The 26,493-nt window shown below is 67.0% G+C and overlaps 5 protein-coding genes across 11 annotated transcripts in view; 2 read left to right on the top strand and 3 right to left on the bottom strand.

Moving 5' to 3' along the window:
• The window catches only part of LOC123369169 (double C2-like domain-containing protein alpha), a 4,648-nt gene extending 461 nt beyond the window's left edge, over nt 1–4,187 (top strand). Inside the window, exons 2-7 of the mRNA XM_045014529.1 lie at nt 569–695; nt 1,617–1,676; nt 2,108–2,265; nt 2,800–2,881; nt 2,997–3,093; nt 3,784–4,187. Coding sequence (XP_044870464.1) covers nt 569–695; nt 1,617–1,676; nt 2,108–2,265; nt 2,800–2,881; nt 2,997–3,093; nt 3,784–3,923 — 664 coding nt within the window. The 3' untranslated portion in view covers nt 3,924–4,187. The remainder of the gene's footprint in view (nt 1–568; nt 696–1,616; nt 1,677–2,107; nt 2,266–2,799; nt 2,882–2,996; nt 3,094–3,783) is intronic.
• A 296-nt stretch (nt 4,188–4,483) lies between these two features.
• On the bottom strand, nt 4,484–8,181 carry LOC123368542 (INO80 complex subunit E-like). Its single transcript, XM_045013405.1, has 7 exons — nt 8,027–8,181; nt 7,826–7,896; nt 6,975–7,027; nt 6,270–6,345; nt 5,976–6,093; nt 5,183–5,300; nt 4,484–4,857 (listed from the first exon to the last, which is right to left on the bottom strand). The coding sequence occupies exons 1-6, from the start codon at nt 8,165–8,167 to the stop codon at nt 5,283–5,285; spliced, it is 477 nt and encodes a 158-aa protein (XP_044869340.1). The 5' UTR covers nt 8,168–8,181; the 3' UTR covers nt 4,484–4,857; nt 5,183–5,282.
• Nucleotides 8,182–8,888: 707 nt separating this feature from the next.
• Nucleotides 8,889–13,952, top strand: LOC123368481 (HIRA-interacting protein 3-like). Of its 2 annotated transcripts, none has more exons than XM_045013312.1 (7): nt 8,889–9,016; nt 9,461–9,581; nt 9,660–9,819; nt 10,326–11,227; nt 12,520–12,697; nt 13,116–13,214; nt 13,375–13,952. In XM_045013312.1, exons 1-7 carry the CDS (start codon nt 8,952–8,954, stop codon nt 13,497–13,499), a joined length of 1,650 nt encoding a protein of 549 aa, XP_044869247.1. In that variant the 5' UTR covers nt 8,889–8,951; the 3' UTR covers nt 13,500–13,952. The 2 variants fall into 2 exon arrangements, with proteins under 2 accessions (XP_044869247.1, XP_044869248.1); XM_045013313.1 differs by having other exon boundaries at nt 8,930–9,016; nt 9,663–9,819.
• Nucleotides 13,953–14,555: 603 nt separating this feature from the next.
• On the bottom strand, nt 14,556–19,614 carry LOC123368501 (dual specificity protein phosphatase 14-like). Of its 4 annotated transcripts, XM_045013346.1 has the most exons (3): nt 19,416–19,614; nt 17,454–17,588; nt 14,556–15,710 (listed from the first exon to the last, which is right to left on the bottom strand). In XM_045013346.1, the coding sequence occupies exon 3, from the start codon at nt 15,699–15,701 to the stop codon at nt 15,066–15,068; it is 636 nt and encodes a 211-aa protein (XP_044869281.1). In that variant the 5' UTR covers nt 15,702–15,710; nt 17,454–17,588; nt 19,416–19,614; the 3' UTR covers nt 14,556–15,065. The 4 variants fall into 4 exon arrangements, with proteins under 4 accessions (XP_044869281.1, XP_044869280.1, XP_044869278.1 ...); XM_045013345.1 differs by lacking the exon at nt 17,454–17,588 and having other exon boundaries at nt 19,416–19,542; XM_045013343.1 differs by lacking the exon at nt 19,416–19,614 and having other exon boundaries at nt 17,454–18,035.
• Nucleotides 19,615–20,107: 493 nt separating this feature from the next.
• On the bottom strand, nt 20,108–22,793 carry PAGR1 (PAXIP1 associated glutamate rich protein 1). Of its 3 annotated transcripts, none has more exons than XM_045013385.1 (4): nt 22,658–22,793; nt 21,088–21,475; nt 20,381–20,463; nt 20,108–20,294 (listed from the first exon to the last, which is right to left on the bottom strand). In XM_045013385.1, exons 2-4 carry the CDS (start codon nt 21,456–21,458, stop codon nt 20,113–20,115), a joined length of 636 nt encoding a protein of 211 aa, XP_044869320.1. In that variant the 5' UTR covers nt 21,459–21,475; nt 22,658–22,793; the 3' UTR covers nt 20,108–20,112. The 3 variants fall into 3 exon arrangements, with proteins under 3 accessions (XP_044869320.1, XP_044869319.1, XP_044869318.1); XM_045013384.1 differs by having other exon boundaries at nt 22,631–22,777; XM_045013383.1 differs by lacking the exon at nt 22,658–22,793 and adding an exon at nt 22,467–22,620.
• Nucleotides 22,794–26,493: the final 3,700 nt, after the last annotated feature.

The following is a 26,493-nucleotide window of genomic DNA, read 5'->3' as shown; positions in this document are numbered from 1 at the left end:
CCGCAGCCCCCGACCCGCAGGGCGCCCCTCACTCCCGACCCCGCAGCCCCCCGACCCGCACGGCGCCCCTCACTCCCCGACCCGCAGCCCCCCGACCCGCACGGCGCCCCTCACTCCCGACCCGCAGCCCCCCGACCCGCACGGCGCCCCTCACTCCCGACCCGCGCAGCCCCCCGACCCGCACGGCGCCCCTCACTCCCGACCCGCAGCCCCCCGACCCGCACGGCGCCCCTCACTCCTGACCCCGCAGCCCCCCGACCCGCACGGCGCCCCTCACTCCCGACCCGCAGCCCCCCGACCCGCAGGGCGCCCCTCACTCCCGACCCGCAGCCCCCCCAGCCCCGCCCAGCCGGCGCCCCTCACTCCTGACCCCGCAGCCCCCCGACCCGCACGGCGCCCCTCACCTCCCGACCCGCAGCCCCCCGACCCGCACGGCGCCCCTCACTCCCGACCCGCAGCCCCCCGACCCGCACGGCGCCCCTCACTCCCGACCGCGACCCGCAGCCCCCGACCCGCACGGTGCCCCTCACTCCCGACCCGCAGCCCCCAACTCCACGTCTCTCCCCAGGGTCTCAGTCTGTGACGAGGACAAGCTGACCCATAACGAGTTCATCGGGGAGACCCGGGTGCCGCTCCGGCGTCTGAAGCCTTCCCAGAAGAAGCATTTCAACATCTGCCTGGAACCCCAGATCCCGGTGAGACCCCCCGGCCCCTCCCCCAGCCAGATGTGCCCTGCTGGACGGTCCAGATGTGCGAGAGGCCCTCCCATGTCCAGCTGTTCCCTCTAGAGCTGCAGCCTGCCTCCTGCCCAAGCCCAGATGTGCTCCGTGGCCACTCCCTGTGCCAGTATGAGCCCGATTCCAGATGTGCCCCAGAGCAAGAGCCAGATGTTCTTTAGCCACTGCTCCTTTTCCAGCTGTTCCCCGGGGCCACAACTCTAACATACACCGTGTTCCCGCCCCTTCCCAGATGTGCCCCCGAGATTGCCCAGCTGGGCCATAGCAGTCACTGCCCTTCCAGATGTGCCCCCGAGATTGCCCAGCTGGGCCATAGCAGTCACTGCCCTTCCAGATGTGCCCCCGAGATTGCCCAGCTGGGCCATAGCAGTCACTGCCCTTCCAGATGTGCCCCTGAGATCGCCCAGCTGGGCCATAGCAGTCACTGCCCTTCCAGATGTGCCCCCGAGATCGCCCAGCTGGGCCATAGCAGTCACTGCCCTTCCAGATGTGCCCCTGAGATCGCCCAGCTGGGCCATAGCAGTCACTGCCCTTCCAGATGTGCCCCCGAGATCGCCCAGCTGGGCCATAGCAGTCACTGCCCTTCCAGATGTGCCCCTGAGATCGCCCAGCTGGGCCATAGCAGTCACTGCCCTTCCAGATGTGCCCCCGAGATTGCCCAGCTGGGCCATAGCAGTCACTGCCCTTCCAGATGTGCCCCTGAGATTGCCCAGCTGGGCCATAGCAGTCACTGCCCTTCCAGATGTGCCCCTGAGATCGCCCAGCTGGGCCATAGCAGTCACTGCCCTTCCAGATGTGCGGGGGGGGGGGGGGGTTGTCATGCAGGGAGCTGGTTTTTTGACTCTCCTTCTCCCGCTGCCTCCCCCTCCCCCTCCCCAGCTGGCCTCCCCATCCGCCATGTCGGCCGCACTGCGAGGAATCTCCTGTTACCTCAGAGAGGTAGGACCCCTCCCCCCACGCCAGTTATCCCTCCCCGGATGCCTGGGTCCCATCCCGTGTGTGTCACTGGGAGCACCGCGGAGCCCCTGGGGAGCCGTCCCGGACGCCTGGGTCCCATTCCCGTCCCAGGCTCTGGGAGTGCCGCGGGGGGACCCCTGGGGAGCCGTCCCGGATGCCTGGGTCCCATTCCCGTCCCAGGCTCTGGGAGCACCGCGGAGCCCCTGGGGAGCCGTCCCGGATGCCTGGGTCCCATTCCCGTCCCAGTCTCTGGGAGCACCGGGGGGCCCCTGGGAGCTGTGCCGGATGCCTGGGTCCCATTCCCTGTTTGTGTCTCTGGGAGCGCTGGGGGGGCCCTGGGAGCCATCCCGGACACCTGGGTCCCCCCCCAGTGGCAGCGTGAAGGTGGTGACGAGCTCCCCCCACCCCCACAGCTGGAGCAGGCGGAGCAGTGGGAGCTGGAGGAGCGGGGTCGGATCCTGCTGGCGCTGACGTACAGCTCCGAGCGCCGTGGGCTGCTGGTGGGAATTCTGCGCTGTGCTCACCTGGCCGCCATGGACGTCAACGGCTACTCCGACCCCTACGTCAAAACGTGAGCTGGGGGGATGGGCCCGGGGGGGGCCAACATGGGCAGTGGGGAGTTTGGGGGGCTGGGAAGGGGAGGGGCTCTGGGCACAGGGAGGAGGGGTGGGAGGCAGAGGGTGCGGGACAGTGGGGGGAAGGCGGGATGGGATTCAGGGGGCCCGGGGGGCAGAGACTTTGGGGGTACTGGGAAGCGGACGGGGGGAGGTCGCTGAGCAGAGCTGGGAGAAATTGGGGTGCATGTGGGGGAGGGTGAAAGGGGATGGGTGGGGGTGAAAGTGGGGAGCCCGGCGGGGAGCAGAGCTGGGAGGAGTGGGGCCCACCCCCAAAATCGGTGTCCTGACTTTAAACCAGGCATACGCAGCGCAAGAGCGCCCTCTGGTGGAGTTAGGGAAACTGCAGGACTCCTGGGTTCTCTCCCAGCTCTGGGAGGGGAGGGGGGGGGGACAGTGGCTGGGGAGGGCAGGACTCCTGGGTTCTCTCTGGGCTCTGGCAGGGGAGAGGGGGCAGGACTCCTGGGTTCATCCTGCGTCTCTCTGGGCAGGTACCTCAAACCAGACATGGAGAAGAAATCGAAGCACAAAACGAGCGTGAAGAAGAAAACGCTGAACCCCGAATATAACGAGGTGCAGGGGGTGGGGCTCCAGGTGGGGGGGCAGAGGCCCCAGAGCACCCCTACACTTTGCTGTAAGGCCCCCGGCTGTTGGGGGACCCGGCCTGACCACCTCCTCCCCCCCCCAGGAATTCTTCTACGAAATCGACCAGTCGGAGCTGGCGCAGAAATCCCTGGAGATCACAGTCTGGGACTACGACATCGGGAAATCCAACGACTTCATCGGTGAGGGGGGCGCGGGCTGGCTCAGCTGGGGGGCAGGGGACAGGGGAAGGGGCACCAATGGGGCAGGGTAAGGGATGCCATGGGGCAGGGCCCGGAGAGCCAGGCATGGGGCTCCGTGGGGCGGGGGGGCAGGGACCGGAGGGGGGCTGGGCCCGGAGGCCCAGGCACGGGGCTCCGTGGGGTGGAGGACTGGTGGGGGGCTGGGCCCGGGGCGATGTGGGGCGGGGGGGCTGGGCCCGGAGGGCCCGGCATGGGGCTCCGTGGGGCGGGGGGGGCTGGGCCCGGAGGGCCAGACACGGGGCTCCGTGGGGCAGGGGACTGGGGGGGCAGGGCCCGGAGAGCCAGGCACGGGGCTCTGTGGGGCAGGGGACTGGGGGGGCAGGGACCGGAGGGGGGCTGGGCCCGGAGGCCCAGGCACGTGGCTCCGTGGGGTGGAGGACTGGTGGGGGGCTGGGCCCGGGGCTCCGTGGGGCAGGGGGGGCTGGGCCCGGAGGCCCAGGCACGGGGCTCCGTGGGGCGGAGGACTGGTGGGGGGCTGGGCCCGGGGCTCCATGGGGCAGGGGGGCTGGGCCCGGAGGGCCAGGCATGGGGCTCTGTGGGGCAGGGGGGCTGGGCCCGGGGCTCCGTGGGGCATGGGGCTCTGTGGGGCAGGGCCCGGAGGGGGGCTCCCCTAACCCCCTCTCCCCCCAGGTGGCGCGACCCTGGGCCTGGACTCCAAGGGCGAGCGGCTGCGGCACTGGCTGGGCTGCCTGCAGAGCCCCGACCAGCGCTGGGAGCAGTGGCACACGCTGACCAATGAGCTCCCAGAATCCTCGGCCTTCGCGCCCTGATTGGCCCTGGGGCCCGCTGCTCCCTGCCTGCTGCTTAAAGGAGCGGGGCCCTTTGCACGAGGACTCTTGCATGTTTACACGGGGGCGGTAAGAAACCCGCCCCCTCCGTGCTGTGTCTGTCTGGGGGGGCTGTTTGGTTACATTGGGGGAGGGGCGACACTGACTCCACCCCTCTCATCCTGTTATGTAGGGGAGGGGCCTCATATGCAAATTGTCACTTGCTGCAAGAATATTATGCAAAACAGTATTCAAATTGGTGGGAAACTAGCCCCTCCGTCCCCTCCACACACCCCTCCTTTCAAGGAGGAATTTTAGCACCTTCCCCTTTAAAAAGAATTTTTGTCTGCAGTCAAAAATCCCACCCCCGCTCTTAAAGGAGCATCCTATTTCCGCACCGTTTTTTACAAAACGGTTTGTAAAAAGGGTCGTTTGCACCGGGAGGGTCCCCCCGAAACCACCAGCCTCATTCAATGGCTTTTTTTCTAAGGGCTTCTGGGATTTCAGGGGGGCCAGGGAGAGTTGGGGGGCAGTCAGGGGTCACTGAAGTTGCCACAGCACTGTTTTTATACCAAAATCTTGTTTAATTGGTTAATTTGCATGTCTGGAGCCTGTTAATGCAACTGGAATGGATGTGAAATAAACTGGGGGGGCCTCTTGGGGGCCCCCACCACAGTGTTGAGTTGTGTGTATCTGGGGTGCCGCCCCCCAACCCCCACTATTCCGGTATATCTATGACAAGCTCGTCATCCCCATCCAGGGGATCTTCGCCACTCCCTTCCCCTGCGTCGCTGAACATTTGCTGGGGCACAGTGCTGAGGATGGTGGGGGGCGGGAGCTTGGAGGAGAGGGGGGCCAGAGGGCCCCCCCGGGGCGAAGAGAAGGGGAGACCCCCCACCACTGAGCAGTCGGGATGGGAGGCCGGCGTCAGGGACATCTGTAAGGGAGAGATGGGAGGGAAAGTGAGGGGGCTGCTGACCACCCCCCCCCACCCAGTACCTCCCTCCATGTTCCCCACAAACCCCACCTGTCCTGAACTCTCTCCCCTAACCCCCCATCCCCTCCTCCTGACTCCCCACCCTCTCCCTCCTCCACCCCACACGTGAACCCCGCCACCAACTCCCCACTAGCCCACATGTCCTAGGCTTGACTCCTGCATGACCCCTCACTCCCAACCCCCCCAAAATATGCCCTCACTCCCCCCAGACACATGACCCCTCCCCAGCTGACCCCCATACTCCTCCCCGCCGGCCAGGTGGTACCTTTAACTTGCGAGTGCCCTTGGCCCGTCGCTCAGGGCGGGCACGTTCGGGGCGGGGGGCGCAGGGCTCTGGTGCCAGGTACTCGGAGGGGAACGGGCTGTTAGGGCGGGGAGGCCAGCTGGGGATAGGGGGGAGGGGGGCAGTACAGGAGAGATGGAGAAAAGGTGACAGAGTGAGAGAAGGGGGGCACTCCAGGATGGACACCCCACCTCTCTCAACCACCCCCCCACACACACAATGCACCCAACCCCCACCACCATCCCTGGCATCCCCACATATCCCATCACCCAGACAACACCACACAACCCCGCCCACGCACCCTCACCAAGGAACACCCCCTAATGCCCCCCTCAATGCTCACTGCCTTAATGCACACTCCACAGCGCCCCCCCATGGGACAGCCGACACCCACAGCCGGCTTTACCACGGAGCCCCATTGCTCAACAACTGCACCGGCAAGGTGGGTGACCCCCATGGAGCGATTGGGGGCAAGGGAGGGGGTGGCACCTCCCCACTCAGCCGACGCCAATGGGGGCTCTGCCTTTGAAGCCAAGGCAGCCATGTTGGATACTGGCAGTGCTCTATCTTTGCCTATATTAAATATGGCAGCTCTGCCCACACAGCCATATTGGATACTGGAACAGACATCACCTTTCCTGAAGATGGGGCCTATCCTGAAGCTACAGCAGACATATTGGATACTGGCAGAGATCACATCACCAGCCCACAGCCCCAGTCTGGAGGCCATATTGGATTCTGGCACCACATTCCCCAAAGTGGAAGGGTCACTCACTGAGCTTAGGTAGGGGGAGGGCGCCCCCGAGCCCTGCAGGGGAAAGCCCGAGGTCGCCTGGAGAGACAGGCCAGAGGACGATGGGGATGAGGCTCCGCCAAGCTGGGGGCTCCGCTTCCTGGAGGCGGGAAGAGAGACACAGGAAGTTGCCACAGGAGCAGACATGTCACATACTGGCACGTGCCCATCCACTGCCCACAGTAAATATGGTGGCTCTACCCAGGAAACCAGGCCAGCCATGTTGGATTCTGGCACAGACCCCATCCCCAGTGGGAGGCGGGGCCTTATACTCACCTCTTCAGCGGCTGTGGCTCCGCCCCCTTGGGCCCCTCCCCGTCACTGTTCTCTGAGGAGGCTGTAGCCTCTGAATCTGGAAGGGCAACGGGGGGAGGGTTAATGGGGGAAGACACCCCCAGAGCTGCCCCCAAAGCACCCTGTGTCCCCTCCCCTCAGCACCCACAGCCTGCTCTGAACCAGCGTCCAGTCTGTCCCAATTCACTGCCCCCCCCAGGCCCCTTTAACCTCCCTACAGCCTATGCTCCTTCCCCCACAATTCAACCCCCACTGCCCCCCCCATTAACAGACATCGCTTGGCCTCCTCAGCCACAGCCCTTCCCCGACACACAGCCCCCCAAACCCCCCTGTGCCTGTGCCCCCCACTTCCCCTTCCTCTCACTGACGCCCCCAAATCCCGCTGCAACCTGCACCGCCAGTGGCCCCTTTCCACAGCCTAGGCCCTCCCCTGAAATGCCCCAACACACCCAGCCCCCACGTGCCCACTCCCCAGGGCCCACTCCCCAGCTGCACCCGGTTCCACACCCCTGCACCCATGACCCAGGGGTCAGGCACCTCCCCGGGGTCCCCCAACCTTGCTAGGCACCAAAGGAGGCTCCGTGACACCCCCAGCCCGGCCTGAAAGCTTTGGGGGCTACGGGAAGGGGGCAGGGCGGCAATAAGGGGCTGAGCTCAGGAGGGCCCCCCCCGCCCCCTGCCCAGCACCTGAGGATTCGTCATCCACGTTCTCGTGCTGCAGCAGCCGGTCCAGGAGGAAGCTGGGTGGGAAAAACTGCAGAGTCAGAAACCCCCAAACGCCACCACACAGCCCCCCCCCGCTGGTGCCCCTCACTCCCGACCCGCAGCCCCCCCGGCCCTGCCCCAGCTCTGCCGGTGCCCCTCACTCCCGACCCGCAGCCACCTGCCAGCCCAGCCCTGCCCCCCAGCTCTGCCGGTGCCCCTCACTCCCGACCCGCAGCCCCTGCCAGCCCAGCCCCCCCCCCAGCTCTGCCGGTGCCCCTCCCTCCTGACCCGCAGCCCCTGCCAGCCCAGCCCTGCCCCCGCCCGCTCTGCCGGTGCCCCTCACTCCCGACCCGCCGCCCCTGCCAGCCCAGCCCTGCCCCCCCCCCAGCTTTGCCGGTGCCCCTCACTCCCGACCCGCAGCCCCTGCCAGCCCAGCCCTGCCCCCCCCCCAGCTCTGCCGGTGCCCCTCACTCCCGACCCGCAGCCCCTGCCAGCCCAGCCCTGCCCCCCCCAGCTCTGCCGGTGCCCCTCACTCCCGACCCGCAGCCCCTGCCAGCCCAGCCCTGCCCCCCCCCCAGCTCTGCCGGTGCCCCTCACTCCCGACCCGCAGCCCCTGCCAGCCCAGCCCTGCCCCCCCGGCTCTGCCGGTGCCCCTCACTCCCGACCCGCAGCCCCTGCCAGCCCAGCCCTGCCCCCCCCAGCTCTGCCGGTGCCCCTCACTCCCGACCCGCAGCCCCTGCCAGCCCAGCCCTGCCCCCCCGGCTCTGCCGGTGCCCCTCACTCCCGACCCGCAGCCCCTGCCAGCCGGGGGGGGGGGCGGGTCCCCCCGTTACCTTTTATCCCGCGACACTTTCAGCAGCTTCCTCTGGGCCTTGCGAAGCTCCTCCTGGAAACACTCCTGCTCCTGGGGGGGGGCGGGGGGTTAGCGCCGGGTCCGGCCCCCCCATCCCATCACCCCCCCCGCAGCCCGGGCCCGCCCCTCCCCCCACATCCCCGCGCGCGCGCGCCCCCCGCCCGGGCCCCGCCCCCCTCACGTAGATCAGCAGCTTCAGGCGCCGCTTCAGGGCCCGGTAGCGCCGCTTGTAGCCGCCGGGCTCCGCCTCGCCCCCGTTCATCGCCGGCGGCTCCCGGCATCCCCCGCGCGGGGGCGGGCCTAGCTGCGCCACGCCTCCCATCGGCCCCTGCGGCCCCCGAGCTCCCCATTGGCCCGTTACCAGGCAGCGCCACGCCTCCCATCGGCCCCTGCGGCCCCCGAGCTCCCCATTGGCCCGTTACCAGGCAGCGCCACGCCTCCCATCGGCCCCTGCGGCCCCCGAGCTCCCCATTGGCCCGTTCCCGGGGCAGCGCCACACCTCCCATCCGCCCCTGCGGCCCCCGAGCTCCCCTTGGCCCGTTCCCGGGGCAGCGCCACGCCTCCCATCAGCCCCTGCGGCCCCCGAGCTCCCCATTGGCCCGTTCCCGGGGCAGCGCCACGCCTCCCATCAGCCCCTGCGGCCCCCGAGCTCCCCATTGGCCCGTTACCGGGCAGCGCCACGCCTCCCATCAGCCCCTGCGGCCCCCGAGCTCCCCATTGGCCCGTTACCAGGCAGCGCCACCCCTCCCATCGGCCCCTGCGGCCCCCGAGCTCCCCATTGGCCCGTTCCCGGGGCAGCGCCACACCTCCCATCAGCCCCTGCGGCCGTCGAGCTCCCCATTGGCCCGTTCCCGGGGCAGCGCCACACCTCCCATCAGCCCCTGCGGCCCCCGAGCTCCCCATTGGCCCGTTACCGGGCAGCGCCACGCCTCCCATCAGCCCCTGCGGCCCCCGAGCTCCCCATTGGCCCGTTCCCGGGGCAGCGCCACACCTCCCATCAGCCCCTGCGGCCCCCGAGCTCCCCATTGGCCCGTTACCGGGCAGCGCCACGCCTCGCGCTACGGTGGCCGGATCGGTTCAGGAGGCGGGAAAGACGCAGCGGGGCGATGGCTGCGGAGCAGGAGATGCGGGACTTCACTCGCGGGCTCTTCCAGGGCAGCCCGGACCTCAGGTGCCCCCAGGCCCGGACACCTGGGTTCTCTAGGGGTCTGGTGCGGGGAGCAAAGGATTCTGGGAGCTCGGACACCTGGGTTCTCTAGGGGTCTGGTGGGAGGAGCAAAGGATTCTGGGAGCCCGGACCCCTGGGTTCTCTAGGGGTCTGGTGGGGGGAGCAAAGGATTCTGGGAGCCCGGACCCCTGGGTTCTCTAGGGGTCTGGTGGGGGGAGCAAAGGATTCTGGGAGCCCGGACCCCTGGGTTCTCTAGGGGTCTGGTGGGGGGAGCAAAGGATTCTGGGAGCCCGGACCCCTGGGTTCTCTAGGGGTCTGGTGGGGGGAGCAAAGGATTCTGGGAGCCCGGACCCCTGGGTTCTCTGGGAGGGGCGGGTTCCGTGGGTTAGAGCAGGGGGCCGGAGCCCGGACGCCTGGGTTCTCTAACCCCTCTCCCTGTGCCCGCAGGGTGCTGACGCTGGCCATGGTGCGGAGGAAGTATCTGGCGCACGTGGGCCGGGAGAGCCTGGGGCGGGAGGAGAAGGAGCTGCTCAAGGAGCTGGTGAAGGAGGAACTGCTGAGAATGCAGGTGGGGGGGTGGTTGGCGGGGAGGGGGGGGGGGCTCGGTGGGGACGGGCTCCCTGTGTAACCGCATTGGCTGCCCCAGCAGCTGGATGATTCCAGTTCCGAAGGGGGGTCCCCGAGCCCCAAGAGCCCCTGGGATGCTCCTCAAGCCGGGGCTCAGAAGCGACCCCACAGCAGCTCCGAGCCGTCAGGCGGCCCCGAGGACACGGCCAGAAAGAAGCAGCGACTGGATCAGGGTTCTGGTGAGCAGGTGCCCCCCCCCCGCCCTAGAGGGGCCGCGTCCCAGCGCCGGGTGAGGGGTCCCCGTGTGCCCCGCCCCCCCCCCCCGGCCCCATGGGCGGCTGCGTCCCAGCGCCGGGTCCCTGTGTGCCCAGCCCCCCCCCCGCCCCAGAGGGGCTGCGTCCCAGCGCCGGGCGAGGGGTCCCCATGTGCCCAGCCCCCCCCGGCCCAGAGGGGCTGCGTCCCAGCGCCGGGCGAGGGGTCCCCGTGTGCCCAGCCCCCCCCGGCCCAGAGGGGCCGCGTCCCAGCGCCGGGCGAGGGGTCCCCGTGTGCCCAGCCCCCCCCGGCCCAGAGGGGCTGCGTCCCAGCGCCGGGCGAGGGGTCCCCATGTGCCCAGCCCCCCCCGGCCCAGAGGGGCTGCGTCCCAGCGCCGGGCGAGGGGTCCCCGTGTGCCCAGCCCCCCCCGTGTCCCAGCCCCTCTCTGTGTCCCAGCCCTCGGTTAACCCCTTGTTTCCCATCTGGTTTCCAGAGGCCAGTTCTGACGGGGAGGATTCTGGGATTGATTCGAGGAAGCCAAAACTGGCTCCTGCCGAGGATGCTGGGAAATCCAGGCCCACGGGATCGTGTGAGGACGAGGGGGACTCTGGAGCAGAGGACACACCTGACCGGGGTGGCACCAGCAGAGAGAGCAACTCTGAATGGGCAGCCAGGAAGGAGGGAAGGAAGCAGCCCCCATGGAGGGGAACAGAGGGAGCCGAGGCGCAGGAGCAGCGGGCGAGAGAGGCAGAGCGGAGGGGTGACTGTGGGGAGCAGAAGGGGGGGGTCACAGCTCAGACGGAGGAGGAATCGGGGAGCGACTCGCCAGTGCAGGGAGAGGAGTGTACGCGGCAGAAGCAGACAGGACCGAGGAAGAGCAAGTGGAGGAGTGATCGTGAGGAGGGGGGGGACAGCGAGGAGAAGGGGAGGATGAAGGCTCGGGGGAGCGACGCCGAGGTGGATGAGAAGGGGCAGGGCAGAAAAGGGGCAGGGAAGGAGGGAAGGAGGAAGGCAGGGAGATGGAGTGACAGTGAGGAGGAATCGGGGAGCGAGTCAGAGGAGGGTGCGAGCCGGAAGCCGGGAATGAAGAAGGTGGAGCGGAGGAGTGACAGCGAGGCCGAGGAAGTGGGCAGCAGGAAGAGGAGGACGAAGGCCCAGAGTGAGGAGGAATCGGGGAGCGAGGAAGAGGAGGGTGCGAGCAGGAAGGAGACGGGGAAGAAGGGAGGGAGGAAGGCCGAGCGGGGCAGCGAGGAGGAGGAGGAGGAGGAGGGGGGGGGGAAGGCGCAGGCGAGGCAGAGGGGCAGCTCTGAGACAGATGAAGACTCTTCGTCATCGTCCTCCGCGCAGGATGAGAACAGCAGCCCCAACCCAGGCTCCCGGCGCAAGAAGGGAAAGGTGAGGGGGGGACCCAGGCGTCTGGGACGGCTCCATTAGGGGGTCCTGCAGTGCCCCCAGAGCCTGGGATGGGGCATGGGACCCAGGCATCCGGGACGGCTACCCAAGGGCACCTACAAAAAGGAATTACCAACTGTAATTGCACTGAATGAATTTTTTTTCTTCTGGCAAAATTGTTTTAAATGTCCCGAGAGAGGAAACGTGAACTGAAATTCGATTAAATCCCTTTTTTCTCCTAATGCAAATTATTTATTTTAAGTCACTAAAAGGAACAAAGAAATTGAACTGAAATTTTCCTACCTTGTTTTTTCCAGTGGAAAATTGTTTTAAAATTTCCAAAACCCCCAAGAAATTGTGAAGTGAAATTCTGGCTCTGTGAATTATTTTTCCCGTGAAAAATGTGTCTGACAACTGGGGGAAAAGGCTTGAGGACTGAAATTGCACTAAATTCATTGTCTTTCTCCAGGAAAAAAAACAATATAAAAGTGGTGAAAAGTTGTAAAGTTAAATTTTATTGCATGTATTTTTTTAACTGTTTTTTTAAAACAAGAAATTGTAGAAAAATTTCAGCTCATTTTTTTCCAGTGGAAAATTGTTTTAAAAGTTAGGAAAAAAAGGACAAACTATGGAATTAAATTTTTGCTACATTCATTTTTTCCCCCTGTGGAAAAATTGTTTTAAAATTCAGGAAAAATTAATTGTGGCCTGAAATTGTACTTCGTGAAAAGAAAAAAAAACCTGATTTATGAAATTTTACTGTGTGTAGTCAGAGAAAAGAGAAATTGCGAACTGCAACGTTGCCATGTGAATCTCACTTGCCCCCCAGGTGGAAAAATTGTTTTCAAATCCAGGGAAAGGAAATTCTGAACAGAAATTGCACTAAAAAAACTTTTCTCTGCAAAAATCGTTTTTAAAAGTCAGGAAGGAGAAAACCTGAACTGAAATGTTATTAAATGCAGTTTTTTCCCCAGTGCAATTTGAAGGGGGGGGCAGGGGGAGAGAGTTAGAAAATTGGACTTTGTGAAATGAAATTTTCCTGCAGGAATTATTATTTCCCCCAGTGGAAAAGTTTGTATTTAAAAAACAAAACAAAACCAGGCCCGGGGTAAGGGAGCCGTCGAGCGCTGACGTTTTCTGACATTCAACAACCCACCCACAAGGTTTTAAAGGAACCACCCCACCCCACCCCCCAGCTGGGCCCGGGAAAATTTTGTTTGATTTTCCCACGAAGCGGGATTTTCCCGTAGGCCCCTCCCCCTTGGGGGCTGTCTCTAACCTGTCCCCACCCCCAGGCGCCGGGCAGCGGGGGGGCCGGGCCGGCAGAGGAGCACCCGGCCGTGCGGCGGCTGAAGCGCTACATCCTGGCGTGTGGGGTGCGGCGGAACTACAAGAAGCTGCTGGCCGGGTGTCGCTCCGTCAAGCAGCGGGTCAGGGTCCTGCGCCGGGAGCTGGAGGCCATTGGGCTGCAGGGTGAGGGGGGCAGGGGGTTGGGGATGGGCGGGTGGAGGGGGCCGGGGGGTTGTGGGAGGGGATAGGGATGGAGGGGGCAGGCAGGGTGGGGGGATGGGGCGGGGGATAGGTATGGAGGGGGCAGGCAGGGTGGGGGGATGGGACGGGGGGGTGGGGGATAGGGATGGAGGGGGCAGGCAGGGTGGGGGGATGGGGCGGGGGGGTGGGGGATAGGGATGGAGGGGGCAGGCAGGGTTGGGGGATAGGGATGGAGGGGGCAGGCAGGGTGGGGGGAATGGGGATGGGGGCGGGGGGGTGGGGGATAGGGATGGAGGGGGCAGGCAGGGTGGGGGGGATGGGGATGGGGGCGGGGGGTACAGGGAAGGGGGCCCCTGCACTGAGTTGGGAGAGCCCCCCCGGTAACCCCCCCTCCCCCCAGGGAACCCCTCTCTGGAGCGGTGCCGGGCGCTGCGGCTGCGCCGGGAGGAGGCGGCGGAGGTGGCAGCGCTGGACGTGGAGAACATCATCGCCTCGGACGGTGAGGGGGGAGCCGGGGGGCCGGGCAGCAGCCGGGGGTGGGGTGGATCACTGGGGCAGGAGATGGGGCTAAGGGGTGGATCCGGGGGGGGGGGGTGAGGCGGGGGATCGGGGGGCAGGGACCCCCCTCTGGAGCTGACCCCCCTCTACCCTCCCCACAGGCCGCCCCCGGCGCTGCAACATCTGGAGCCTGTACAGCACCCCCCCCGCTGCCCCCCCGGCCCGGCGCCCAGTGGACTGGTCCAGCCTCCGTGGCGTCGTCAGCAGTGACGGGGAGAGCGACTGAGGCTGGGGGGCAGCGCCTGGTATAACCCCCCCCCCCGCCATTCCCTGCTTGGAAGGGCCCGTTGTTTGGGGGGGCAGGTCGGGGAGTGACCCCGTTGCATGGGGCAAATCCATCTCCCATTCCCCCCGGGGGGGGGCGAAGCTCTCGGAATCCCCCCGGTGTCTGGCACTTTCCGGGTGATCCCACCTGCCACCCCAAAACTGGAGGTTGGGGGACCCCTGAGCCACTAGCAGGGGCCTCCCTGCAGAGCCGGGGCAGCAGCTGCCCGCCCCCAGGGGAGCCAGAGGTGACCCCAGAACACTCCCACGCTGGCCCCGCAGTGAACTGGGGCCGGGGGCTGGATGTGTCCTGGCTTGGGGGGCAATCACCCCCCATCCCAACCCCCCGGTGTAAATGTCTTTGTTTTATGCGCTTTTTATATTGTAAAATAAAGTGAATTTTGTTATTTAAGGGGCACCCAAGTGAGCATATGGCCCCCCGACCCCCCACTGCGGCCAGAGCCCCCCGACCCCCCACTGCGGCCAGAGCCCCCCGAACCTCCCCACTGTGGCCAGAGCCCCCCCCGACCTCCCACTGCGGCCAGAGCCCCCCTAACCTCCCCGAACCTCCCCACTGTGGCCAGAGCCCCCCCCCGACCTCCCACTGCGGCCAGAGCCCCCCCCCAGCCTCCCAAACCTCCCCACGGCGGCCACAGCCCCCCCCAGCCTCCCCAACCCCCCACTGTGGCCAGAGCCCCCTGAACCTCCCCACTGTGGCCAGAGCCCCCTGAACCTCCCCGACCCCCCACTGTGGCCAGAGCCCCCTGAACCTCCCCACGGTGGCCAGAGCCCCCCCAACCTCCCCGACCCCCCACTGTGGCCAGAGGCCCCCGACCTCCCCGAACCTCCCCACGGCGGCCAGAGCCCCCCCCCGACCTCCCCACTGCGGCCAGAGCCCCCCCAACCTCCCCGAACCTCCCCACTGCGGCCAGAGCCCCCCGACCTCCCCCACCCCCCACTGCAGCCAGTGCCTGCGAGCCCCCCCCGCCCCACGGCAGCCCCGCTGACGCGCCGGGCGTAATGGAAAGGGGGTTTATTGAGGGGAGTGGGGGCGGAGCTGGAGCTCTGGCGCTATGTACAGGGCTGGCGGAAGACAGGCTGAGAGCAGATCCCCCCCACACTTTGCCCCCTCCCACTTATGCCCCCCACTGGGGGGTAGCAGCTGAGATCTCGTCTCTCCGGGGGGGGGGGGAGCGGTGAATTGGAAGGGGGTTAGCAGGGTGTTTGTGGTAGGCCCTACAAAAATGGCCACCCAGGGGAAGAGTCACACAATGTGGGGGGAGGGGGGGTTATGCTCAATGACTCTTCCCCCCCCCCAACAGCTTCAGACTCTGCCAGCCCCCCTCCCCCTCCCCCCCCAAAGTCTCTGAGGTTAGAAAATGCCCTTTTGTGGGACAACCTCTGCCCCCCCCGCCGAGCCGGTCCCAGGGTGGGGCAGCTGCCCCCGAATCCCTCCTCCAGGGGCAAATAGCGTCTCTGGCGCCCCCTGGCGTGGGGTCTGCCCCGGCTGGGCGCCGAGCGGGGCCCCCTATCTGCAGCTCCAGAGGGGCACCAGGCCGCGGGTCTCCGGCTCGTAGACGTCGGGCAGCGGCCCGAGCGGCGAGGGCACCATGTGCACCGTGGTCTTGCCGAAGAGCCGCCGCTCGTACTCGATGAGCTGGCGCCAGAAGCCGGCGTTGGGCCGCACCACGGGCCGCCGGCTCCGCACCCACTGGTGGGCGTCCAGCAGGCTGAGGCGATGGTACTTCATGAGGTAGGCGATGCAGAGCGAGGCCGAGCGGCTCACGCCCGCCACGCAGTGCACCAGGGTGCGCCCGTTGCGCTTGCCCGTCTGGTGGATGCGGTCGGCCACCGAGTCGAAGTAGAGGCCCAGGGGCGCGTGGGGCAGGTCGGGCACCGGCACCTTGACGTACTCGATGTCGGGCCAGTTGGCGTTGGGGATCTCCAGGGTGGCGTTCACCACGCAGGTCACGGCCCGGGCCGCCACCAGCTGCCGGTTGGCGGCCGCGTTGCCGCTGCACAGGTAGAGGCAGGGCGAGATCTGGGCGATGCCCCCCAGCGCCGAGGCCGGGGGGGCCCCGGGGGCCGGCTTCGCCGCGGGGGGGGCGCTGCGCCGGAAGAAGCCGGGGGTCCGGAAGTTCATGGTGGAGGCGTCGGCGTACATGGGGGCCAGCTGGGGGGAGAGAAAGGGGGGGCGTTAAGGGGGGGTTGGGCCCCAGGTCCCAGCCCCCCACCCTGGAGGGCCCAGGCCCCACCTGTCTCCATCCCTTCCCATCCCCCTCCCCAGAGGGGGGGGCAGGTTTCGAACGTTCTCGAGCCACCCCCCCCCATTTCTCCAGGGCGGGGGCCTGACGATCCTGCCCCACCCACCGCCGGACGCCTGGGTCCGCCCCCACTTCCTTAGGCGAGACCCCCCCGGCTCCGCCCGACGCCCCCGCTGTGGGGGCTGCAGGGAGGAAATGGGGCGGGATCTTGGGGGGGAAGAGTCCCGCCCCCCCCCCGCCGGGGGCTCCTACCTCGCTCCAGCGGGGCGGCCCCTCCCCGGGGCAGCTAGGGGGGCAGCGGGGCGGCCGCCTCCGTCCCGCCGCGGAACCCAGGCATCCGGGTCTGGGCTGGGGGGGCGGGAGAGGCTGATGCGCAGAAAAAGGGATGGAGAAAATGGGAGGGGGGGAGATGGGCCCGCCCCTTAAAGGGCCAGAGCACGACAGCCAGACCCCCCCCCAGCCCTGCCGGTGCCCCTCACTCCCGACCCGCAGCCCCCCCGCCCCCGCCGGTGCCCCTCACTCCCGACCCGCAGCCCCCGCCCCCCCCAGCCCCGCCGGTGCCCCTCACTCCCGACCCGCAGCCCCCCCGCCCCCGCCGGTGCCCCTCACTCCCGACCCGCAGCCCCCGCCCCCCCCAGCCCCGCCGGTGCCCCTCACTCCCGAGCCGCAGCCCCCCCGCCCCCGCCGGTGCCCCTCACTCCTGACCCGTAGCCCCCCCGCCCCAGCCCCGCCGGTGCCCCTCACTCCCGACCCGCAGCCCCCCAGCCCCGCCGGTGCCCCTCACTCCCGAGCCGCAGCCCCCCGCCCCCGCCGGTGCCCCTCACTCCTGTCCCGTAGCCCCCCCGCCCCAGCCCCGCCGGTGCCCCTCACTCCCGACCCGCAGCCCCCCCCGACCCCGCCGGTGCCCCTCACTCCCGACCCGCAGCCCCCCCGCCCCCCCAGCCCTGCAGGTGCCCCTCACTCCCGACCCCTACCCCCCCCGCCCCCCCCAGCTCTGCCGGTGCCCCTCACTCCCGACCCGTAGCCCCCCCGCCCCCCCCAGCTCTGCAGGTGCCCCACACTCCCGACCCGCAGCCCGGCCGGTGCCCCTCACTCCCGACCCGCAGCCCCCCCGCCCCCCCAGCCCTGCAGGTGCCCCTCACTCCCGACCCGCAGCCCCTGCCCCCCCCAGCCCTGCCGGTGCCCCTCACTCCCGACCCGCAGCCCCTGCCCCCCCCAGCCCTGCCGGTGCCCCTCACTCCCGACCCGCAGCCCCTGCCCCCCCCAGCCCTGCCGGTGCCCCTCACTCCCGACCTGCAGCCCTGCCCCCCCCAGCCCTGCCGGTGCCCCTCACTCCCGACCCGCAGCCCCCAGCAGGGGAGGGGGAGGCTGGCATAGTCTCTGTGGGGCAGGGGCTTTCCAAGTACTCCCCACTTTTGTCAGGGAACCCAGCACCCCCCGGCACCCCAACAATCCCCTGCCCCCAGAATCCAACTGATCCCAATTCCCCTTGCACCCCCCATCCACAACCCCAATGCACCCCCCTTTCCATCCCCCGCTGCCCCCACAATCCCCCATCACCCCCCAAACATTACCCCACTAGCCGGCCCCCCAATTCACCCCATCCCCTCTACTGACCCTGTGGGAGAACTGGGCTGCGGGTGCCCCCTCACCTGGCAGGTGCCTGCTCCACTCCGCTGGGCTCTGGGGAAGGAAGAGGGGGTGCTCCTGGCTCCCCAGGCCGGCCCAGCGCTGGGGCCTTCGCTCCGGCCCAGGGCCCTATATACGCTGGGCCCCCCCGGCCCCGGCTGCGTTGGAGGTAACAATGGGTTGCCATGGTGACGGGATGCGGGGGCGCGGGGGGGACCGTGCGTCAGCTGCTGACACAGAAAGGAGACGGGGGGGGGGCAGCTTCCGGGTTCCCCGCTGCCTCCAGCCGCCCTGGCCCCTCCAGGGAGCACCGGCCCCACCTGGCCACAGGGTGGCGCTGGCTGGCTCAGGGGCAGGGGGCCTGTCATGGGGGAGGGGGAGCGCTGCCCCCCCCCGGCCCAGGTGGTAACAGGTTGAAGTCTCTCTCCACCCCCACATCAGCCCCCATCCCGCCCCCCCCCCCAGGGAGTCACGAAGCTGCTGCTGCCCCCACGCACCGAGCGCAGCCACAGGGGGCACCTGAGTCACCAGGCTCCCAGGGAGAGACTAGGGCTGCGGGTCGGGAGTGAGGGGCACCGGCAGGGGCTGCGGGTCGGGACTGAGGGGCACTGGCAGAGCTGGGGGGGCTGGGCTGGCAGGGGCTGCGGGTCGGGAGTGAGGGGCACCGGCAGAGCTGGGGGGGGCAGGGCTGGGCTGGCAGGGGCTGCGGGTCGGGAGTGAGGGGCACCGGCAGAGCTGGGGCGGGCAGGGCTGGGCTGGCAGGGGCTGCGGGTCGGGAGTGAGGGGCACCGGCAGGGCTGGGGGGGGCAGGGCTGGGCTGGCAGGGGCTGCGGGTCGGGAGTGAGGGGCACCGGCAGGGCTGGGGGGGGCAGGGCTGGGCTGGCAGGGGCTGCGGGTCGGGAGTGAGGGGCACCGGCAGTGCTGGGGGTGGCAGGGCTGGGCTGGCAGGGGCTGCGGGTCGGGAGTGAGGGGCACCGGCAGGGCTGGGGGGGGCAGGGCTGGGCTGGCAGGGGCTGCGGGTCGGGAGTGAGGGGCACCGGCAGGGCTGGGCTGGCAGGGGCTGCGGGTCGGCAGTGAGGGGCACCGGCAGGGCTGGGGGGGGGCAGGGCTGGGCTGGCAGGGGCTGCGGGTCGGGAGTGAGGGGCACCGGCGGGGCTGGGCTGGCAGGGGCTGCGGGTCGGCAGTGAGGGGCACCGGCAGGGCTGGGGTGGCAGGGGCTGCGGGTCGGCAGTGAGGGGCACCGGCAGGGCTGGGGTGGCAGGGGCTGCGGGTCGGCAGTGAGGGGCACCGGCAGGGCCGGGTGGACCCAGGCGTCCGGAGGGCGAGGAACAGCTCTGGGTAAAGGCAGGGGGTGAGGGCGGGGTCTGCTGGCCTTTGTCTCTGGGTTTGGGGGTCCGGAGGGCAGTGGCCCCCAATGTGCTGGCTGGCTCGGGGGGCGTCTTGAGGACAATCTGCCCCCAGGGGCAGGGCGGCCGGGCTGTGGGCTGGGCCCGGCCCCTGGGGAACTCCCCACCACAAGCCCTGCTGTAGCAAGGGGCCCAGCGCGCCTCAACTCAGGATTGGGGCCTAGAGGGATCTCGACCCCCCCTACTCCTCCCCCCCAACTGCTCTGTCCCTGCCCCCCTCCCCGCTCGCCCCGCTGCGGATGGGCTCTGAGCCAGTACCGCACCCCCCTGCACCCGAGCCCCGTGGGGCGGGAGGCCTCAGGCGAGGGGGATGCATTGCCTCACTGCCAGTATCCTGCCCTGATTGGACAAGGAGACACAAAGCCTGTGAGGACACGGCCCAGCAGGGAACGACAAAACAGTTCAGCCCTTCTCCTGGGAGGAGCAGCCTGTGGGCAGAGGAGGTCCCACCTCCTGCCCCTGTGGCAATACAGGAAGTCCCGCCTCCTCCTGCATAGGTAACGAAGTCCCACCGCCTGCCTCGATAGCAATACAGGAAGTCCCACCTCCAGCCCTGATGACAATACAGCAAGTCCTTACCTCTTCTGGCAGAATGCCAGGGTTCACACACCCTTGCACTGTCCCGCCTCCTGGAGGAACAGGATCCTGCCACCTGAGTGCCCAGGGTGGCCACGTCTGCAAAACACTCCTGAGCCACGGGGCCCCGCCCCTCAGGAAGGCCCGATTCAGACACCCCCCCTGTGGCACAGGTCCCAGGGAGGCCCCCCTGCTGCACCACCTGCAGGCTCTGTCAAGGTGGTGTTTATGTAGGGCCTACAAGAGTCCCAAGCCTCACACCTGTAGAGAGCCCCCCCCCCCCCGCTTTGGGGCAGAGTGTCTGGCACTAGGGGCCTGGTTGGGGGAAGCTTGAGGCCTCAGCTCAGCATGAACCGGGCAGAAGAAAGGTGACGCCACAGGGCGAGAAACACATTTATTGCAGCAGAAACACTGGACAGGCCCTTCCCTCCACCCCCAGGCTGTAGATTTTGCCCCCTCCGGGCAACACGGGGGGGGGGGGGGGATTTCCTGCTTCGCCAGCCCCCAGAGGGGGCGGAGCCATAGGTGTGATGGAGGCGGCTGTGCTGAGATCCTGAAAGCTGTGGGCCCCATTCCCCTGCCCTGGAGCCGGATCGGAACGGCCCCGTGCCCCACCGGCTGACCCCACTGTCCGTCCGTCTCCGTCCCCCAAGCAGCCTGGTGCAGCCCGGAGGATGCTGGGACCCCCCCGGCCCGGCGGTCAGTACTTGCGCTGGCGCAGGAAGAGCCCCGCGGGGCGCTGTGGGGACGGCGCCTCCTCCCTGCCCAGCTGGAAGAGGTCGCGGCCCGTGCGCAGGATCTGCTCCTCCAGCTTCTTGTGCCGCTTCATGTCCGACAGCACCTTGTCCAGCCGGGCCTCCCGCTTCTGGCTGCGCGAGCCGCCTGCGGGGGGAGGGAGCGTCAGGACCCCGCTCGGGGGGGGGCTGGGAGTCAGGACTCCTGGGTTCTCTCCCCAGCTCTGTTCCTACCTGCTGTTCTCCTGCGATCAATCAGGGGGTTCTTGGGCGTCACAGGCTCATCGTCAAAGTCAAACTCGGTCGGGACGTGGGGCCTGGAGCAGAGAGAGCCAAGGGGTTAAAGCCTCAATGCAGGGGAAGGGACAGCGCCAGCCGCAGTCTCCTGCCCTGCCCTGCCCAGCTCTGCCAGCGCCAACCTGCAGCCCCTGCCAGCCCAGCCCTGCCCCCACCCCCAGCTCTGCCGGTGCCCCTCACCCCGACCCGCAGCCCCTGCCAGCCCAGCCCTGCCCTGCCCTGCCCCCACCCCCAGCTCTGCCGGTGCCCCTCACCCCGACCCACAGCCCCTGCCAGCGCCCCTCATCCCGACCCGCAGCCCCTGCCAGCCCAGCCCTGCCCCCACCCCCAGCTCTGCCAGTGCCCCTCACCCCGACCCACAGCCCCTGCCAGCCCAGCCCTGCCCCCACCCCCAGCTCTGCCTGTGCCCCTCACCCCACCCCGCAGCCCCTGCCAGCGCCCCTCACCCCGACCCGCAGCCCCTGCCAGCCCAGCCCTGCCCCCACCCCCAGCTCTGCCAGTGCCCCTCACCCCGACCCACAGCCCCTGCCAGCGCCCCTCATCCCGACCCGCAGCCCCCAGCTAGCCCAGCCCTGCCCCCCTCCAGCCCTACCAGCGCCCCTCACCCCGACCTGCAGCCCCTGCTAGCCCAGGCCTGCGCTCACTTCTCCTCCTCCTCCTCTTCGCTCTCGGGCTGCCCATCGGATCTCTCCTCCTCCTCGCTGTCGGGCTCAGGGGTGGGGGCCCTGCGGGGCAGGATCTCGGCCTGGAGCGGCAGGGTGCCCTCGGCAGCAATCTGCTCGTAGAGGCGTCTGATCTCCTCAGGCGGCGGCATCCAGGCCTCTGGGGCCTCCAGCTCCTCGTCGCTGCAGGGGACACACCACCCAGCCTCCTCCTCCTGCCCCTGCTCCTCCGCCTCTTCCGGCGCTGGCCTGTCGTCCTCCGCTGCAGCCGGCACCAGTTCCGGGGCATCCTCCACCACCAGGGACTGCATCCCAGAGGTCACCTCGCCCTCCTCCACGGCCGCGGCCTCCATGGCAGGAGAGGACCAGGCTGCAAGGGGAGAGTCAATGGTTAGAGCATGGCTGGAGACTCTACAATAACAAGCCAGCAGTCAGTGCTGGTGCTTTTCGGGGGCACTATGACAACAAAGGGTTCAGTGGCGACCCTACAATAACAGCCCTGAGCTTCGATGCCAGTTGCACCAACACTGTGGCCATTTAGGGGCTCGCCACCTGCCAGTCATGTCAATGCAGTGGCCATCTTGGGGCTCAGGGCAACGTGGCGGCCATCTTGGGGCTCATGGCAACGTGGCGGCCATCTTGGGGCCTGCCACCTGCCAGTCATGCCAACGCAGAGGCCATCTTGGGGCTCATGCCAACGTGGCAGCCATCTTGGGGCTCATGCCAACGTGGCGGCCATCTTGGGGCCCGCCACCTGCCAGTCCTGCCAACGCAGAGGCCATCTTGGGGCTCATGCCAACGTGGCGGCCATCTTGGGGCTCATGCCAACGTGGCGGCCATCTTGGGGCCCGCCACCTGCCAGTCATGCCAACACAGAGGCCATCTTGGGGCTCATGCCAACGTGGCGGCCATCTTGGGGCTCATGCCAACGTGGCGGCCATCTTGGGGCCCGCCACCTGCCAGTCCTGCCAACGCAGAGGCCATCTTGGGGCTCATGCCAACGTGGCAGCCATCTTGGGGCTCATGCCAACGTGGCGGCCATCTTGGGGCCCGCCACCTGCCAGTCATGCCAACACAGAGGCCATCTTGGGGCTCATGCCAACGTGGCGGCCATCTTGGGGCTCATGCCAACGTGGCGGCCATCTTGGGGCCCGCCACCTGCCAGTCCTGCCAACGCAGAGGCCATCTTGGGGCTCATGCCAACGTGGCGGCCATCTTGGGGCCCACCACCTGCCAGTCCTGCCAACGCAGAGGCCACCTTGGGGCTCAGCCAGGCTTGTGGCGCCGTGGCAGCCATCTTGGCAGTGGCCCCTGATGTTCATGCCGAGGTGGCGGCCATCTTGGGGCTCGCCCCAACCGACCCTGCTGGGGGCTCCGTCCCGGCCAGGCCCACACTGGGGCTCCCAAGGGCAGCTGGGGGGGTCACATCTCAGCCATTGACTGCCAGGCAACCCAGGCCCCCGCCGCCATTTTGTGAAGCCTCTGGTCAGGTCCCTTCACTGCGCGTGCGCCACCCGCGCCTTACCACGCGCATGAGCGACGGAGCCCGCACCGAGAGCGTCTGCGCCTCATTGCGCATGCGCCTCCTTCAAAGTCGGCTAGGTCGCGCGCCCTGCTCAGCGGCGCCGTCTTTGTGTTTCTTCAGTGCGCATGCGCCATACTGTTTGCCCCAGCCCTGCTGTTTGCGCATGCGCTGTTTCTACTCACCGCTCGAAAGCGTACACCACCCTCTCAGTACGCATGCGCCACTGCGATGAGTCTTAACGGCCCCCCCGCCCCAAGCGCGTGCGCCCGCCCCTCAAGCGCTCTCCCCGAGTTCGGCTCGGCTCCAACGCCCCCGCCCAGCCGCTGCGCGTGCGCCCGCCCCATCCGGCGCTCCTGATTGGTCGGCCTGACCGAAGGGGCGGGGCTAGCGCCAAATGCAAAAAGACCGGCGTCTGAATCGGACCCGAAGGAGAACCGGGGCTGGGGGGGGGCTGGAGGAGGAGTCGGGGAGAGGGAGGGGCTGGTGGGAGGAGCCAGGGGAAGGTGGGGAGAGGGAGGGGCTGGTGGGAGGAGCCAGGGGGAAGGTGGGGAGAGGGAGGGGCTGGTGGGAGGAGTCTGGGGCTGGTGGGAGGAGCCAGGGGGAGAGGGAGGGGCTGGTGGCAGGAGCCAGGGGGAAGGTGGGGAGAGGGAGGGGCTGGTGGGAGGAGCCAGGGGAGGAGAGGGAGGGGCTGGTGGGAGGAGCCAGGGGAAGGTGAGGAGAGGGAGGGGCTGGTGGGAGGAGCCAGGGGAAGGTGAGGAGAGGGAGGGGCTGGTGGGAGGAGTCTGGGGCTGGTGGGAGGAGCCAGGGGAGGAGGGGAGGGGCTGGTGGGAGGAGCCAGGGGGAAGGAGAGGGAGGGGCTGGTGGGAGGAGCCAGGGGGAAGGTGGGGGAGAGGGAGGGGCTGGTGGGAGGAGTCTGGGGCTGGTGGGAGGAGCCAGGGGAGGAGAGGGAGGGGCTGGTGGAAGGAGCCAGGGGAGGAGAGGGAGGGGCTGGTGGGAGGAGCCAGGGGGAGGAGAGGGAGGGGCTGGTGGGAGGAGCCAGGGGAGGAGAGGGAGGGGCTGTTGGGAGGAGCCAGGGGGAGGAGAGGGAGGGGCTGGTGGCAGGAGCCAGGGGGGAGAGGGAGGGGCTGGTGGGAGGAGCCTGGGGAGGGGAGCAGGGTGTGGGGGTAACTTGAGGGGGTGGATCAGAGGTGGGGGAGCCTGGAGCAGCAGATGTGGGGAGGAGGGAGCCTGGGTGGGGGTCAGGGGCCGGAGGGCGGCTGGAGAAGGCAGATCATGGTGGAGGGAGCAGAGGTTGGAGTTTGGGAGGTTCCTGGGCACCAGGGAGAGCAGGGAGGATTTTAGGGGAGAGGCAGATACACAGACTGTAACATGAGCTAGGCCTGGGGGAGGGGAGGTGACACCTCGGCCCAGGAGCTGGACAAAAGAAAAGGAGCTGAGTGGAGGGGGGGGGGTGTCAGTCTTCGGTTTTGGGACCGGGGTGGGGGGTTTGCAGGGGAACCTGTGCTGGAATCCAGACACCCTGAACCCCCAGAGAGGCCAGAGTGAGGGGTCCTGGCTCTGAACACGAGCTGGGCTGTATCCTGTGTTCCTGTTGTTCAATAAACCTTCTGTTTTCCTGGCTGGCTGAGAGTCACTGTGGGTCCCAGGAAGAGGGGTGCAGGGCCGGACTCCCCCACACTCCATGACACCCCCCCACACACACACACACACTCACCGGCTGCGGGAAGCAGAGCGACACAGCGGGGAGCCAGCGGAGTGGAGGGAGTTGTCCTGGGCTCCGCACCCCCCTAGGAACGTCCCTGCCCCTTGCAGTGGGCGCACCCCACGGGGGCCAGCTGGAGGATGGTGCTGCCGCATACGAAGCACACGGCTGTGTAGGGTACCCCAAATTTCATGGTGCCCTACCCAGCTGCATATTCTGCTTATGCCTAAGGACAGCCTGGTCCTGGGGGCAGAGTTGGGGGGGGGGCTGGGTGGACGAGGTAGGAGTCACAGGCAGGGGGTCCTCGGCAGAGATGGGGGGCTGCCTGGAAATAGAGAGTGCACTGGTGTCGCTGTCTCTCACTACCCCCGTCCCAGACAGCCGGCCCATCCTCCCAGCAGGCACTGGGCCATCTGGTGTGTTCCTTCTGTGAGCCCAGCCCAGCCACCAGAAACATGGTAACTGGGGTGGAATAAATGGACCCTAAGGTCAGAGGTGTTAACCCGACTGTCCAGCATTGAACAGGGGGTGGAGTTTGGCATACAGAGATCTCAGCCTGCCGGGGCCACGGCAAACACCCTGTTCCTCAGCCTTTTCATCTTCTCTTATAGGTGCGGAAAAGAACGCAGAACTGTTACAGCCTTTGAGACATGAAGTATTACAGCAGCTTTTGTTTTAACAACACCCCTGCTTCCCTTTGACTTTGGCCATGAGGAGTCTTTAGAAAATAAAAACCCACCTTGACATGACCATCTTCACCAGATGAGGGCGCTCCCGCAGAGACGTCATGGACCAGGCCACCCAACTACCCCAGAAAACCTGCTGCAATATGGAAATAAAAGCCCTGGAACCGCACACCCCCAGTTGTCACCCAGCATGGGATATCATCAAACAACTACAGCCCATACTCGATGGGGAGCCCATCCTGAAAAATCTTCCCTGAGCTCCCTTTTTGGCCTTCGAACAACACCCCGAATCCCCTCTCCAAGCTCTCCAGAGGTGAAACCAGAAATCAATGGGCCCTTGAATGAACTCACCCAGGAAAGTGATAAAAGACAAAACCACCACATCACCCACAGGTGAACAATTGTCACAGAACAATCGCTCCATGTCTGACCTTGCAGGCCTTGTCCTGAAAGGAAACCTGCACAAAACTTTCAAAATCTGAGCCTGGGAGCTTAAATTCATAACGCTGGCGGACACAAAGATCATGGACTCAGTAGAGACACTGGATTTATGGCTCATTACAACAATCTGAAACCCACTTTTGTCCTCGGACTGCAGAAGCGTTACCTGCCCACCTCACTTTGAATGGTCACTTGCAACGTGTGCTAACTCCTTGTGCTAAGCGATCCACGCTGCCCTCGGTGCACCTTTCCCAGCCCTGAGGAAGAGCTCTGTGGAGCTTGAAAGCTTGTCTCTCTCACCAGCAGAAGTTGGTCCAATAACGGATATTACTTCACCCACCTTGTGGGCTGGTCTACACTGGAAATGTACATCGGCGTAGTTACGTCTCTCAGGGTTGTGAAGAACCCACACCTTGGAGTAATGCAGTTATCCCCCAGTGCAAGCAGTGCTAGGTCCATGGAAGAATTCCATCTCGGGGAGGTGAATTATGCGCTGATGCAGCGTTTTAGGTGTAAACATACCCTCTGTCTTTACATGGCAACGCAACTGTTCTTTTTGGGGCAAAGGGAAACAGTCAAAATAAGTTGGAGCTGCAGTTGCTGTTGTTGTTAAAGTCCAATCCCATTTCCTCCAAGACAAGACAAACAAAAGGAGAGACAAGAACAGCAAAGCCAGACGACACAGTTTCTGGTTGTTAGTTCTCACTTGCAACCTCCCTGCTGGAGAAACCTGGGTCCAGCCCGCAGCGTGACCAGCCCCACTGAAATCTGGCAAACTCGTGCCAGTATTGAGCTGTGCAGGACAGTGCTTTTAGCTGCCTTTCTGGTCACAGGCTCACATCTGGGTTGCAAGTTATACAGTCTTGGCCGACTAAGCCAAAGAGGAGAGAGACAAGATGGTGAAGAAATAAGGTGGGAAAGGAAAAGGACGTGGTGCGGAGGAAGGTGACAAAGGGTGAGTGACACAGGGGGGTGACAAAGTCTCCCACCCCGGGTGGTGGTTAGGATTTACCCAAAGCAGGTAGAGGTGACTA

Source organism: Mauremys mutica, chromosome 4 (assembly GCF_020497125.1).
Source record: "Mauremys mutica isolate MM-2020 ecotype Southern chromosome 4, ASM2049712v1, whole genome shotgun sequence".
In the NCBI taxonomy this organism is placed as follows: domain Eukaryota; kingdom Metazoa; phylum Chordata; order Testudines; family Geoemydidae; genus Mauremys; species Mauremys mutica.
The sequence above is the reverse complement of the archived record's forward strand: the minus strand, read 5'-3'. Positions and strand labels throughout refer to the sequence as shown.

What these genes read in the sequence shown, in the direction of transcription:
- LOC123368542 (XM_045013405.1), bottom strand. Translation starts at nt 8,167, where the DNA reads ATGGGAGGCGTGGCGCAGCTAGGCCCGCCCCCGCGCGGGGGATGCCGG. An exon ending in GCCTGAAGCTGCTGATCTAC is followed by an intron (nt 7,897 to 8,026) that starts GTGAGGGGGGCG and finishes GCCCCCCCCCAG; the next exon opens with GAGCAGGAGTGTTTCCAGGA. An exon ending in AAAGTGTCGCGGGATAAAAG is followed by an intron (nt 7,028 to 7,825) that starts GTAACGGGGGGA and finishes TTTCCCACCCAG; the next exon opens with CTTCCTCCTGGACCGGCTGC.
- LOC123368481 (XM_045013312.1), top strand. Translation starts at nt 8,952, where the DNA reads ATGGCTGCGGAGCAGGAGATGCGGGACTTCACTCGCGGGCTCTTCCAG. An exon ending in CCCGGCGCAAGAAGGGAAAG is followed by an intron (nt 11,228 to 12,519) that starts GTGAGGGGGGGA and finishes CCCCACCCCCAG; the next exon opens with GCGCCGGGCAGCGGGGGGGC. An exon ending in GGAGGCCATTGGGCTGCAGG is followed by an intron (nt 12,698 to 13,115) that starts GTGAGGGGGGCA and finishes CCCTCCCCCCAG; the next exon opens with GGAACCCCTCTCTGGAGCGG.
- LOC123368501 (XM_045013343.1), bottom strand. Translation starts at nt 17,798, where the DNA reads ATGACAGGCCCCCTGCCCCTGAGCCAGCCAGCGCCACCCTGTGGCCAG. An exon ending in GTGGAGCAGGCACCTGCCAG is followed by an intron (nt 15,711 to 17,453) that starts GTGAGGGGGCAC and finishes CTCTCCCCCCAG; the next exon opens with CTGGCCCCCATGTACGCCGA.
- PAGR1 (XM_045013385.1), bottom strand. Translation starts at nt 21,458, where the DNA reads ATGGAGGCCGCGGCCGTGGAGGAGGGCGAGGTGACCTCTGGGATGCAG. An exon ending in GAAGAGGAGGAGGAGGAGAA is followed by an intron (nt 20,464 to 21,087) that starts GTGAGCGCAGGC and finishes TCTCTGCTCCAG; the next exon opens with GCCCCACGTCCCGACCGAGT. An exon ending in TGATCGCAGGAGAACAGCAG is followed by an intron (nt 20,295 to 20,380) that starts GTAGGAACAGAG and finishes CTCCCCCCGCAG; the next exon opens with GCGGCTCGCGCAGCCAGAAG.